The sequence below is a fragment of the Chiloscyllium plagiosum genome, chromosome 25, assembly GCF_004010195.1.
Source record: "Chiloscyllium plagiosum isolate BGI_BamShark_2017 chromosome 25, ASM401019v2, whole genome shotgun sequence".
NCBI classification, from domain to species: Eukaryota; Metazoa; Chordata; class Chondrichthyes; order Orectolobiformes; family Hemiscylliidae; genus Chiloscyllium; species Chiloscyllium plagiosum.
This window is the reverse complement of record NC_057734.1, coordinates 48,406,159-48,420,597: the sequence shown is the minus strand read 5'-3', so window position 1 is coordinate 48,420,597 and position 14,439 is coordinate 48,406,159. Positions and strand designations below refer to the sequence as shown.

Below are 14,439 nucleotides of genomic sequence, written 5' to 3'. Positions count from 1 at the left end.
CAGTGGTTAGCTCTGCTGCCTCACAGCACCACGTTCAATTCCGGCCTAGTGCGACTGCCTGAGTAGAGTTTGCACATTCTCCCAGTGTCTGCGTGGGTTTCCTCCGGGTGCTCCGGTTTCCTCTCACAATGCAAAGATGTGCAGGTCAGGTGAATTGACCATGCTGAATTGCCCATAGTGTTAAGTGCATTAGTCAGAGGGAAATGGGTCTGGGTGGGTTACTCTTCAGAGGGTCAGTGTGGACTGACTGGGCCGAAGGGCCTGTTTCCAAACTGTGGGAAATCTAATCTTAAAAAAAAAGGAAAGTATGAATGAGCAGATTAGATTAGATTTCCGATATTAGATTCCTGACAGTGTGGAAACAGGCCCATCGGCCCAACAAGTCCAGACTCATTTCCCTACATTTACCCCTGACTAATGCTCCAAACACTATGAGCAATTTAGTATGGCTAATTCACCTGACCTACACATCTTTTGGAATGTGGGAGGAAACCAGAGCACCCAGAAGAAACCCATGCAGACACAGGGAGAATGTGCAAACTCCACACAGCCAGGTCGGCCATGTCTGTTCATAGGGCTCAGCAGCAAACTACTTTTAACCAAGTGGTCATTATTTGTATGCAGGCCTAGACAATGTTGGCTGACAAATAGACTATATATGTTCTCACAGTCAAAGTACAACCTGTAGTCTATCTGATATCCACACATTCCAGCGAGTGCTACTACAGTTATCACTGTACAGTTCCAATCAGCAGCATCGAAACTTGACTCAACTGTACAAGGTGCAGCTATTAATCCCATACAGAACTACCTTCTAGGACAATTCAACTTACTGGTATAATCACTAAGTGTGTACAACACAGTGATAAGATTATCTAGACACGGCCAGTGATCTGCATTGCACTTGAGTCCTTCTTCAAAAGCATGGCGGGCCAACGGAATGCGAATCAACCTCAGGGCTACTCTTCCAATTTTATACCAAAGGTTCACATCTGTAGAATCCAACATTACAGCCTGTGAAAGAGAATCATTACAAATAAAGTTGGATTGATGAGTAAATGAAGGGAAACAAAGCAAATTGAACTCCAGGAAAGTAAAGACTTGGTGCATGAGTCAATAGGTGGCATTTTGATTCATGTATACAGCAGTCAATTCTGATCTCCCAGCTATAGGAAGGATGTCGTGAAATATGAAAGGGTCGGAAAGATTTACAAGGATGTTCCCATGGTTGGAAGGTTTGAGTTATAGGGAGCCCCCAGCCTATTGAGCCGCTATTTGCCCTGATGTTTATAAAATCATTGGGGGCATCAATAGGATAAATAGACAAGATCTTTTCCCAGCATGGGTGAGTCCAAAATTAGATGGCATAAGTTTAAGGTGGGAGGGGAAAGATTTAAAAGAGACCTAATGGTGAATATTTTCACACAGAGGGTGGTGCATGTATAGAATGAGCTGCCAGAAGAAGTAGAGGAGGCTGGTACAATTACAACATTTAAAAGGTATCTGGATGGGTACATGGAATGGTTTAGAGGGATATGGGGCAAATGCTGATAAATGGGACTAGATTAATTTAGGATATCTGGTCGGCATGGATGAGTTGGACTGAAGGGTCTGTTTCCGTGCTGTACATCTCTAGGATTCTACGTTTCACAAACTGTTATGAATGTCACTATACTGGGACAAATGGCCTGTCCAAGTGGGATGCATGGGAAGACTGATTTGCCCCAGCCCACACCACTTCCAAAATGCAGACCAAACAATATGGAAAGGGATATATAGTAAAGTACTGCACAAGCAGGAGATTGCACAGCAAGGGGAGGGAAGCTGAAAGCATAGGAAATCCTGAGAGGGAGAACAATGGAACACCTGGGGAACTAGAGGAAAATAGGATCAATAACAAAAAAAGACTTACCAGTTTCTTTTAATTTAAACAACAACAATTATAATTAGCATCCTTTAAAAACAACTGAGCTGGTTGCCAAAAGAAATTCAAACTACAACATTCAACAGTTTCAAATCTGGCAAAGCCATAGAGTCATAGAGATGTATAGCACAGAAACAGACCCTTCAGTCCAACTTGTCCACACCAACCAGATATCCCAACCTAAACTAGTCCCAACTACCAGTACCCGGCCCATATCCCTCCAAACCCTTCCTATTCATATATCCATCCAGATGCCTTTTAAATGTTGCAATTGTACTCGCCTCCACCACTTCCTCTGGCAGCTCATTCCCCCAACCCCCACCCCCAAAATCTTTTCAAAATAATTCTCACGTCCACTGTTGAGTCACTGTTTAAAGATTTTTTTTTAAACAATTGATGTGTTCTGTTTTGTACCTCCAGGTAAAATTCCATTGCTGTACTCGGGTCATCTTTCTGGGATGCTAAACTGGCCAAGTTTTTATACGTGGAATATTTCAGCATCAATCCAGGATGTTTTAATCCTTCATTCTCATCACCCGATAGAACAGCCTGTAAGTTAACACAGCATTACAACATGCACATAGCAATGAGAAAATAGATGGCTGCCAGTAAGCATACAAAAATCACTCCAAAGTGGTGGATTTGCAAGATTTTGACCCAACAATACTGAACGAAAAGTGATTAAGACTTGTGAAGCATCAGAGAATCAGAGAAAGGAGCCATTCAGTACGTTAAGTCTACAGCACTCAAAAGTATAAAAGTTATGCTGCAAATATAAAACAAAATAGTGCTGTAGCATCCTTTTGTCCACTAAAGAAAACACTTGCAAAGGAACATGATGAATTTCCTATTTATGAATTCTTAACAAAGTTGACTGAAGTACAGTACTCATTACAAACATTTTAATTCAACTAGTCATAAATATTTTATATTAACTGTAAATACATTGAGTATAAAAAGGGTTTAACCTACTGAATCCTACATAAGCTTACCTCTTTTAGCAGCTGTGTGTTCAACAGTTCATGATAGGCTTTTGCAGATTCTTCATAGCGATCATGTTTCTGCAGATCTAAAGCTTTGTGATACAGAGAAAATGCTTCGGCTTCCTATGTTGGAGAAACATGTGTTAGTTTAATTTCTTCAAGTTAAGAGCCTGGACAATCAGGAAATGATATGCATCACACCTTCAGTTGAAAAATAATAACTGCTTGCAGGAGATCACCAGGCAATTTAACATTAAATGCTGCAATGGCCTGGAAAATCACAGAGTTCTATCCTCAGTTTGTGCTCAATAGACGGGCAGGAGGCTGGAAGAACACAGCAAGCCAGGCAGCATCAGGAGGTGGAGCAGTCAATGTTTTGAGTGTAACCCTTCTTCAGGACCTGAAGAAGGGTCACACCTGAAACGTTGACTTCTCCACCTCCTGATGCTGCTGGCTTGCTGTGTTCTTCCAGCCTCCTGCCCATCTATTTTGGATTCCAGCATCTGCAGTTATTTTGTCTTTAACTCAGTTTGTGCTTAGCTGACCTCAAGCAGAGTGTGACAATTCATGATGTCAAACAATGGTACAAACCTGAGCCTCTTTTGTTTGAGTTTTGTGGCTCTTGAAGGATTCCTCATAGTCTTCCACTACTGTGGTGTCATTTAAAGCAGCGATACGGATCTAATAAAACAAACATTTCTTTTTAAAAAGTGACTACCATAAAACTAAATCACCAAACTTTATAGGCTTAAGAAGAAAACGAACATAACCTAGACCCTGTTGGTGTTGTGAGGCTTTTACTGTTTATCCTTCACACAATCATGGGCAAGAGAACACAACAACATATCTCATTGATTTGGTGATACATTAGCCATTTCAATAACAGTGTACATATACAATATATCTCCATTTCACAAAATCCCTGCTGTTAAAAAAAAGATTTAATTGACAGCTGATCTCTATTCTCTTCTTTTCCAAGATTAGATTTTTGTTCATTTATATTTCACATGGAATGAAAGTGTAAAGCAAAATACACTTTATACCAGCACTAAATTCTGTATAAAATCAAAGAAAAATACAGCAGAATTCTCCCAAATCCTATATTTTTCAAGTATAAAACATACCTTGTGTCAGTATGTACTGCACTGCATACAATACAAATTATAAGAATAATTATATAGAGGCACTGAGAGTGTTCCAAAAAAATTTACATAAATAAAACTAAACATGCACGGGAAAAAAAAAACAAATGCCGGAGATCACAGCAGGTCAGGCAGCATCCGTGGAGAAACAGCAAACTAACATTTCAAGTCCAGACGACACAATACAGTAATTTGCTTCAGAATCACGAAAACTCATCTAGGCACGAAACGTTAGCTTGCTGTCTCTCTCCATTGATGCTGCCTGACCCACTATCATCGCCAGCATCTGCAGTAATTTGCTACTGCTAGACATGCAGAATATACCTATCCAGGAATGACAAACAGGTTAACTGTTTTTTCTCTTGAAAAGAGAAAGCCCAGATGTGATTGCAGAAGTCTTTAAAAGATGCAAGGTTTTGACAAGGCAAATACAGACTGTATTCTCTTGTGAAGCAGAAAAAAACTGCAGACCATCAATATAGGATCAGCACCAAAACTTTGACAGGGAATTCAAGAGTGGCTTCTTTGCCCAGAGAGTAGTGAGACTGAGGAACTTGCTACACAAAAGATAGGAGCAATCCATTTGGCCCATTAAACCCAAGACTGATGTTCTAGCCCAAGGCCACATTTCCGCTCTCCTCATAACCGTTCACAAAGAATATTACCGTAAGTACATACCCTTCAGCCCTTGATGTTGTGCCAGCCTTTTATCCTACACTCAGTACAATGAAGGGTATGTCGGTTAGTCTGATCTAACTTCCATGTGCCTATCCCAAGAGTGCTTAAATGTCCCTAATGTTTCTGACTCAACCACTACGGCTGGCAGTGAACTCCAAGCACCCACCACTCTAAGTAAGAACCTACCTCTGACATCTCCCCTAAACTTTCCTCCAATTACCTTAAAATTATGCCCCCCGCCCTGGGAAAAAGTGTCTGGTTATCCACTCTACTATGCCTCTCATCACCTGGTACACCTTTATCAAGGCACCTCTCATCCTCTTTCGCTCCAATGAGAAAAGCCCTAGCTCCCTCAACCGTTCTTCATAAGACATGCCCTCCAGTCCAGGCAGCATCCTGGTAAATCTCCTCTGCACCCTCTCTAACGCTTCCACATCCTTCCTGTAATGAGGTGATCAGGACTGAACAAAATTCCAAGTGTAGTCTAACCAGGGCTATATAGAGCTGCAGCATAAACTCATGGTTCTTAAACTCAATCCCCCTGCTAATGAAAACCAAACCACCATACACCTTCTTAATAACTATCAACTTGGGTAGCAACTTTGAGGGATCCATGACATGGACCCCAAGATCCCTCTGTTCCTCCACACTGCCAAGAATCCTGCCTTTAACCCTGTATTCTGCATTCATATTCAACCTTCCAAAATGTATCACTTCACATTTTTCCAGGTTGAACTCTAAAGCCATTTCTCACTCCATTCTGCATCCTGTCAATGTCTCGTTGCAACCTACAACAGCCTTCCACTCTATCCACAACTCCACCAACGTTCATGTCATCAGCAAACTGACTTACCCACCCTTCCACACCCTCCATCCAAGTCATTTATAAAAATTACAAAGAACAGAGGTCCCAGAACAGATCCTTGCAGAACACCACTGGTCACCAAGCTCCAGGCTGAATACTTTCCATCTCCCACCACCCTCTGCATTCTACTGGCCAGCCAATTCTGTATCCAGACAAATAGGTTTCCCTGTATCCCATGCTTCCTTCCTTTCTGAATGAGCCTACCAAGGGGAACCTTATCAAAATCCTTGCTAAAATCCATGTACACCACATCTACTGCTGTACCTTCATCACCCTGTTTTGTCACATCCTCAAAAGAACCCATTAAGGTTTGACAGGCATGATCTGTCACTCACAAAGCCGTGCTGACTATCTCTAATCAAACTATGGTTTTCCAAGTAATCATAAATCCTGTCCAGCACTATCAGCAGGTGCTTCCAAAACAACCTCCACAGTTCTGTTGTGCATTTCCCTAAGAACATCTGTTCCCAATTTAGGTGCCCCAGCTCCTGTCTAAAGTAGTGTAATTCCTCCTCCCCCAATTAAATACTTTCCCACACCATCTGCTCCTATCCCTCTCCATGACCATAGTAAAGGACAGGAAGTCGTGATCACTATCACCAAATGCTCTTCCGACAAAAGATCTGACATCTGGCATGGTTCACCAAATCCAATATAGCCTCCCTCTTGTCAGCCTGTCTTAATATTGCATCAGGAACCCTTCGTGGACACACCTGACAAAAACTCCTCTATCCAAACTATTTGAACTAAGTTTGTTCCAATTAATGTTAAGGAAGTTGAAGTAACTAATGACAACAACCCTGTTACTTCTACACATTTCCAAACTCTGCCTCTCGATCTGCTCCTCCGTGTTTCTGTTGCTACTGGGGAGTCTGTAGAAAACTCCCAATCAAGTGACTGCTCCTTTCCTGTTTCTGACTTCCAACCATACTGACTCTGTTGACAAACCCCTCCTCAACGATCTCCCTCTCTGCAACTGTGATACTATCCCTGATTAGCAATGCGAGTCCTCCACCTTTTTACGTTCACCCCCCGCCCCTTTTCCTTTTGAAACATCGAAACATTAGATGGAACATTAAACAACCATTCCTGCCCCTGTGATATCCAAGTCTCTGTAATAGCCACAACAGTTCCAAGTACTGATCCATGCTCTGAGTTTGTCACCCTTGTTCCTGATAGTTCTTGCATTAAAATAAACATAATTCAACCCATCACATTGTCTGCAACTTCATCCTATCAAGTGCCTATCCTTCCTCACAGGCTCTCTGCACACTGTATCTGACTGTTCACTACGTTCTCAATCATCTGATCCGTAGCTCAGGTTCCCACCCCCTTGCCAATCCAGTTTCAACCCTCCCGAAGAGCTCTTGCAAACCTCCCACCCATGATATTGGTGCCCCCTCCAGTTCAGGTGCAACCTGTCCTTCTTGTACAGGTCCCACTTCCCCAGAAGGTATCCCAATGAAGCCCTCCCTCCCTGCAGCCACCTTTTCATTTGCACTTGCTCGCTATTCCTAGCCTCACTAGCAGATCCTGAGATTATTACTCTGCTCGTCGTGCCTTCTAGCTTCCAACCTAACAGGTTGGTGCAACACTGAGGGCCGAAGGCCTGTACTGCATTGTAATGTTTTATGTTCTATATTCTCTTTTCAGATCCTCCTCCCTTTCCCATGTGATGTGTACCATGACTTCTGGCTACTCTCCCTCCCCCCCCTTAAAAATCCTATTGACACGATCCGAGACATCCCTGACCCTGGCACCCAAGAGGCAACACACCATTCGGAAGTCTCGCTGGCAATCACACCTTCAGTTTCTAGAAATTTATTTCCTAAATATGCTAGTAACTTCACCTTCACATCCTTCTGTAATATAAATTTCCACAGGTTCACTATCCTCCAAGTGAAAAAAAGTATTGTTTCAGTCCGAAAGGGCCTATCCAAATCCTGCAACTGACTCCTTGTTCTGGAACCTGCAGTCAGGCAAACATCATTCTTTGCTCACTCTGTCCAACCCTGTCAAAATATTATGTTTCAATGAGTTCCCCTCTTAGTCTTCTAAACTCCAGTGAATACAGACCCAGTTGGCCCAATCTTTCCTGAAACGACAAATCTGCAATCCAGGAATGAGTAGTAGAAACCTTTGCTACTTTTCTTAGATAAGAAGAAAAAACTGCACACAATCACATCCTCCAGGTGTAGTCTCAACAAAGCCCTGTCCAACTGCAGTAAGATGTCATTTCTCCTGCTCTTTTTGCAATGAAAACCAAATTACCATTTGGCTTAATAATTGCTTACTACATCTGCAAGCTTGCTTTCATTGACCAGTGTACAAGGATACCCAGATCCCTTTGTACATCAATATTTCCCAATCTATTACCATTTAAATAATATTCTGTCATTCTGTTTTATCTTACTGAATTCACACTCATTTGCAATATCCTGTACCTGTCACACACTTGCCCACTCACAACTTGTCTAAACCACCCTGGTCAATGATACCACTTCACATTCTCATCACGGTCACTTCTACCCAGCTTTGTGTGGTCAGCCAACTTGGACATATTACACTTGATTCATTCATCCAAATCGTCAGTACATGTTGCAAATAGCTGGGCCCAATCACTGATTCATGTGCTTCTGCACTTGTCACCATCTTTCACGTCAAAAATTACTGACTACTAACCAACTCTCAACTCATACCAGTAAACTAGCCCCCATCCCATGTGCTTTGATTTTGTACACTAAACATTATACTCGACTTCTACCAAAAGCTTTCTGACAATCCAAATTCACTACATCTACTAGTTCTCCCTTATCTATTCTACCATATACAGTCTCAAAATAAACTCTAGTAGCTTTGTCAATTTCCCTTTCATAATCCATGTTTACTTTATGTAATTCTGTTGGATTTTTAAGTTTCCTGTTTTTATGTCTTTTATAATAGACTCCAGCATTTTCAATACTATCAATGCCACAGTTGAAGAAAATAGCCTAGAAGCATTTAATGGGAAACTAGATGAGCTAACAAGGGAAAACTAATGGAGGGTTATGCTAAGAAAGACGTAATTAAGAATGTTCAATTGGAGCTCGAATCCTGGCCTACCTCACATATTTGATCTCAAAACATCTCTGTATCTCTAAATATTATTTGGGTAGGATAGTTAGCCATAGTACAAAAAGAGCCTTAGGCATCTCTCTCCATTACAGAATGACAACAGATTATATAGCTTGACAGGCATCACTCCAGTTGAGCATGGTGCAATACAAGGAAGAAAGTCTGCATAAAATTAATGCAGATTAGAGGGGCATTGGAAAATCACAGGCCAGGCAGCATCCGAGCAGGAAAATCGACGTTTCCGGCAAAAGCCCTTCATCAGTCCGTAACATTGATTTTCCTGCACCTCGGATGCTGCCTGACCTGCTGTTCTTTTCCAGCAACACTCTAATCTTGACTCTAATCTCCAGCATCTGCAGTACCCACTTCCGCCTATAAAACTAACGCAGCCAGGACAAAAATAAACCTGAGCTGTTGGGTGTCATCCGTGCTACATTCTAGCCAACAGACTACTTTATGAGCATTCTTCCACTGGCCTTTCCTCTCATGTCATTATTTGTCCAAAGGCTTGGAGTATTGATGACAGGTACTTCATATTACAGTACATCATCCTGTTTCAGCTCTGCCCAATGCATTGAAGGGAATATCCAAATACAAATGAGGAAGCCATATAATATCAAAGTTATATCATCAGCATCTGCGTACACCAAGAAACATACCATAATTGCAGAAGGAAGAGCAAGATTTCCATGTCACAAACATGCAGTAATTTATTGGCACCTACTGCACAGAGGATGGAAATCTTCCTCTCAGATATTTCACTTGCAATTACAGTGTTCAGTTCCATTCACAATAGATGCAGATGTGACTACAAAATAACTCAAACACAAAAGAACACATTCACAATTGGACTGAAACTTAACAGATAACATTCACACAACATCATTGTCAAATTATGGCCACTTCACAAGGAAAATAACCTTCGCCTGACCTTCAGCAGCACCATCATCAACATCTTGGACATTACCATTGAACCGAAGCTCAATTGGACCATTTATATCAACACCATAATCACAAAGCAGCATACAGACTGTGATCCACGAAATGACCTCTCAACTGAATTCTCAGACTGCAATGACAACTTAGCGGATCCCTCCACAGACACTGATTCACAAGCTCCAGCATTTCTGGCTTTTTTTTTTATTTCTGAATCTGCACTTGTTGGGAGGGTGCAGCAGCATCACCCTCACCCGCTCCCTCCCAAAAAAGTGACACCATCCGCGACAAAACAATCCGTGTGATCATCTCTCCTGCTTTCCACATTCGATTGTGCAGCTCGTCCATTCCCCGTACACTGAATGAAGGTTGCAATTTGCAAAGACAGCTCCCGCTGCGAACTTCCAGGACCGAGGGCAGCAGCTGTGTTGATGGGGACAGTACCCTGTGTTTCTGTACCATCACCGGGACAGGGGAGCCTACCCTACCCCAGCCCCTGCTGCTGCTGCTGCTAGGGACAGGCCTTCTCAAACTGCGGGCTCCCGGCCTGTGTGTGGGAAGGCGGACTTCCCCCCACCCCCTATGGCGTGACCGCAGACGGGGCACGGCCTTGCTCACTCACCATGGTGCTCCACGGGGAGGGGGGGGGGCCACCGGCGGCACGTTCCTGACTCCAGGCTTCACTCACCCAGAGAGAGCCGGCCGATCAGCCGGGCGTCTGGGAGACGAAGCCTGAGGACGGGGCACACGGCCGGCTCTCAGCATCCAGCCCGACACCCCTGGCCGTTACCATGGGACCGAGCCCACAGCACAATAAGCCGGCTTCCTATTGGCTGGGAACACCGCAGGGCTCTCCCGAACAACCAATAGCGGCGGTACGGCCGAGTTGGAGGAGTGTGGAGATTCAGTAGGCTGTGACTGCAATCCAAGGACAGGATCTAGGGATCCAGTTGGCGGGACAGAGATCCACTGAATGGGATCTGCCCATCCAACAGGCGGGGTCTGGAGGCTCAGCGGGGGAGCAGGAGGTCTGGGGGTGTGGCTAGATGGCTTGGGGGCGTGGTTTGATTCCAACAGGCGTGCGAGGTCACTTGCTCAAGGAGGCGGGGCGGCGCTGGATGAGGAGTGGGCGGGGCCAAGTGTGGAGGAGGCGGGGCTGGTTGTTCAGGTGCGGGGTTTGTTGTACAGGGGCGGGTGCGAGGTCGGTTGCTCAAGGGGGCGGGGCTTCCCCGGGGCGGCTATATGAGGAGGGGGCGGGGCTTCCCCAGCGCGTCGCTAGATGAGGAGGGGGCGGGGCTGACAATCAAGTGGGGAATCATGGGTCTGAATTTTAAAGATGGCGCTCAGTGGGCTTGGAGGAGAAGAAGTGTAGGTCAAAGACATCTAGGGGTCTAGTGATCATTTCATCACAATGTTTAGGTTGACTATGGAAATGGACAAAGAACAATCGAGAGCAAGAATAATTATCTGGGAGAACCCGTCTTCAGTTGGGTAAAAAAAACATCTGAATTGAAGAAATCGCAGTGAAATGTTGGAAAAACAAAAGTGGTGAATAGATAGTTCACACACAGACAAGGTGCCTGAAAGTGAAAGTCAAGGCAAACAAATCCAGCTTTTTTATGAAATAAGACAAAGGAGATAGAAATTAAGATAAACAACATTGTGCTTATGACCAATGAGAGATGGAAAAGACAATTGAGAACCATACTAAACATGTTGCTCAGAAGGGAGGTTAAGAAAAGCAAGTAAATGAAACAGAGACGATATGAAAAGAGACTGGCAGCTAATACAAAGGGGAATATTGAAGTCTATTATAGGCTTATAAATAAAAAATAAAAGGAATTGGCCAGTTAGAGACCAAAAAGAGGATGCATATACAGTTAAGGGCCTAGCTGAGGAATTAAATGAATAATTTGCACTTGTCTTTACCATGGGCCACAGTGAAAGAATGGTCAGACACTAAAAAGAGTCTGGACTTGATAAGGAGGAAGTATTGGGAAGGCTGTCCGTACGTAAAGGTTAGGCAGAAGTGGGTGCTGCAGGTACTGGAGATTAGAGTGGTGCTGGAAAAGTACAGCAGGTCAGGCAGCATCCGAGGAGCAGGAAAAATTGATGTTTTGGGCAAAAGCCCTTCATCAGGAATGATGGTACTTAAAGGATGATAAGGTACAAGGACCAGATGAGATGATTCTAAGGACACCAAGGGAAGTGATAATGGAACTTGCAGAGGCACTGGCCATAATTTTTCTGATTTCCTTTGCCTCAAGAGTGGTCCCAGAGGGCTGGAGAATTGTGAATATTGCAGACTTGATCCAGAAAAAGTGTAAACATGAACCAGCAACTGCAGGCCAGTCAGTTTTATTTCTGTGTTGGGGAATCTATCAGGGTAAGATGAATATTCACAGGCATAATCCAACTTAATTCGAGATTCTTAAGGGGAAATCGTATATTTTTAACTAAATTGTTGAAGAGGTACCAGAGGAGATTGATGAGGGCATATTGTTTGGACTTCCAGAAGACATTTGATATAGTGCTACACAACAGAGTTGTGAGCAAAGTCCAAGCTCATGGATAAAAGAACAGTAGCAATATGGATATGCTGTGAGAGACAAAACAGTGAGTAGTGGTTAATGGACATTTCTTCAGGCTGCAGGAAGTTTTGTAATGGAATTTCCCAAGGGTCAGTGTTGGGGCCATTGCTTTTCCTGGTACATACATGTTGTCATGATGTAAATGTTGGTGTCTAGGACAAAACAGCAGAATTTGGACATGCTTTCAAGCATTGTAAACTGTGAGGAGGAGAGTGCAGCATTTTGAAAGGTGCGATAACTTGGCAGAGTGACAGATGGTACATGAATTCCAATACAGAGAAATATGAAGGGGGGTTATATGTACCTAAGCCCATCAAGCCAACAGGAGAGGTTGAAAGAGCATTAATAATAAGCATACAATATTCTGAGCTTTATTATTAGAGACGTTGGGTGCATGAGCAAGGTGGTCATATAAAAAACTAGTTCAGCCTCAGCTGGAATAATGCACAGTTCTGGACACCACACTTTAGGACAGCTGTGAAGGTATTGCAGTGAGAAGAGATTTACATGAATAGCTCCAGGTATGAGGAACCTCGGTGAGTGCTTAAGATCTGGAATGCACTGACAGAGTGTAGTGAAGACAGTGTAGGGGAACTAGAGGTAGTTTAAAGCTGGAGCTGGTTTAGCAATTCTCTCTTCATGTATTCAGCATTCCTTTATTTTGTGTCTCCTCCTTACTGTTGCTGACCTATATTTGATAAAGAAACACTTCACTGCTGCCAGTACATTTGGAAGTTGGGACTCCCTGTTGAACATTTCCTTAAATTTGTGTAAATCAAACAGGTTGAGGTCAGCTACCTTCCTTGAGATCAATGTCGTAGTTCCCTGGAAGAGGATGATGGGGCTGTTTTAGAACTAGGGTGGCTTCAACACTTGGCATCAAGTCAGTGCATTGGTGGACAGTGTGGGTAAGATTGAGTGCTGCATCATCTGCTTTTCAGGCTCCAGCATAGCCTCCAACTAGCAATGGATTTTGAGATGGCATACATTGCCAATGGGAAATCTCCCAGAAACTGACTTTTTAACAAAGAATCTGCCTAACAATTGTCGATAGCATAATCTGCCAGCTCTATGTTATCAATCAATGTGTAACACTGATTTAACACAAATACTGCAGTTTGCAGAAGCCACATGAGAGCCTGCACCCTGTTATAACCTTGCATCCACTGAACCCAACCTTCACTAACATAAGCAACAACCCTCTTTGACCCCTTCATCACCACCACCTCCACTCTCCCAACCACCAGCATTATTTCACTAAAATATCAATTACTTATAAGTTAGTTGCTGAATAATTTTTCTGGTTATTAATGTAATTGTGTTTGTTTTCGGAGCTTTCCTACATTTGGCTTGTTTGTCTGCAGGGAGTGTTCTAGCTCCTATTGATTCAAAAGCTCATGCTGAAACCTGTTACTCCCAGCTTTGAGAGGCCTGCTAGGCTTTTTCACTTGGAATTGAGAATTTCTGTGTGTTGGACGTGAGAGTAACTTGCAGAGTATGAGAGGTTCCGGGTTGTACGCAGGCTGCAACAGGAATAAGTGACTCAATACCAAATAATGTGTTAAAAACAAGAATTTTATGGGACAATTATAAACAATAGCAGAAAAGAGAAAAAAGGAAGAAAGAACCTGGTCAGCACGGTGGCTCAGTGGTTAGCACTGCACTTCCTGGGACCCAGGTTCAATTTCCGCCTCGGACAACTGTCTGTTTGGAGTTTGTACATTCTCGCTGTGTCTTCCTCCAGGTGCTCCAGTTTTCTCCCACGGTTCAAAGGTGTGCAGGCTAGGTGAATTGGCTATGGGAAATTGCCCGTAGTGTTCAGGGATGTATAGGTTAGGTGCATTAGTCAGGGGGAATGTTGAGAAATAGGGTAAGGGAATAGGTCTGGCAGCATCTAGGGAACAGGAGAATCGACATTTCGGGCATTAGCCCTTCTTCAGGAATGAGGAAAGTTGGTCCAGGAGGCTAAGATAAAAGATAGGGAGGAGGGACTTGGGGGAGGGGCGTCGGAAATGTGATAGGTGGAAAGAGGTCAAGGTGAGGGTGATAGGTCAGACTAGGGTGGGGGCGGAGAGGTCGGGAAGAAGATTGCAGGTTAGGAAGGCGGTGCTGAATTCGATGGATTTGACTGAGACAAGGTGGGGGGAGGGGAAATGAGGAAACTGGTGAAACCCGAGTTCATCCCTTGTGGTTGGAGGATTCCTAG

At 43.5% G+C, this 14,439-nt stretch overlaps 1 protein-coding gene across 4 annotated transcripts in view; it reads right to left on the bottom strand.

The window, feature by feature from the left end:
- cabin1 (calcineurin binding protein 1) overlaps positions 1–10,547 on the bottom strand; it is a 487,520-nt gene extending 476,973 nt beyond the window's left edge. For 3 of the 4 annotated variants that reach the window (XM_043716137.1, XM_043716140.1, XM_043716138.1), the window contains exons 1-5: positions 10,265–10,547; positions 3,499–3,588; positions 2,917–3,030; positions 2,339–2,473; positions 834–1,014 (exon numbers count right to left, since the gene is read on the bottom strand). In XM_043716137.1, coding sequence (XP_043572072.1) covers positions 834–1,014; positions 2,339–2,473; positions 2,917–3,030; positions 3,499–3,588; positions 10,265–10,267 — 523 coding nt within the window. In that variant the 5' untranslated portion in view covers positions 10,268–10,547. The remainder of the gene's footprint in view (positions 1–833; positions 1,015–2,338; positions 2,474–2,916; positions 3,031–3,498; positions 3,589–10,264) is intronic. The other variant, XM_043716139.1, reaches the window with a different exon arrangement.
- Between the last annotated feature and the right edge of the window lie 3,892 nt (positions 10,548–14,439).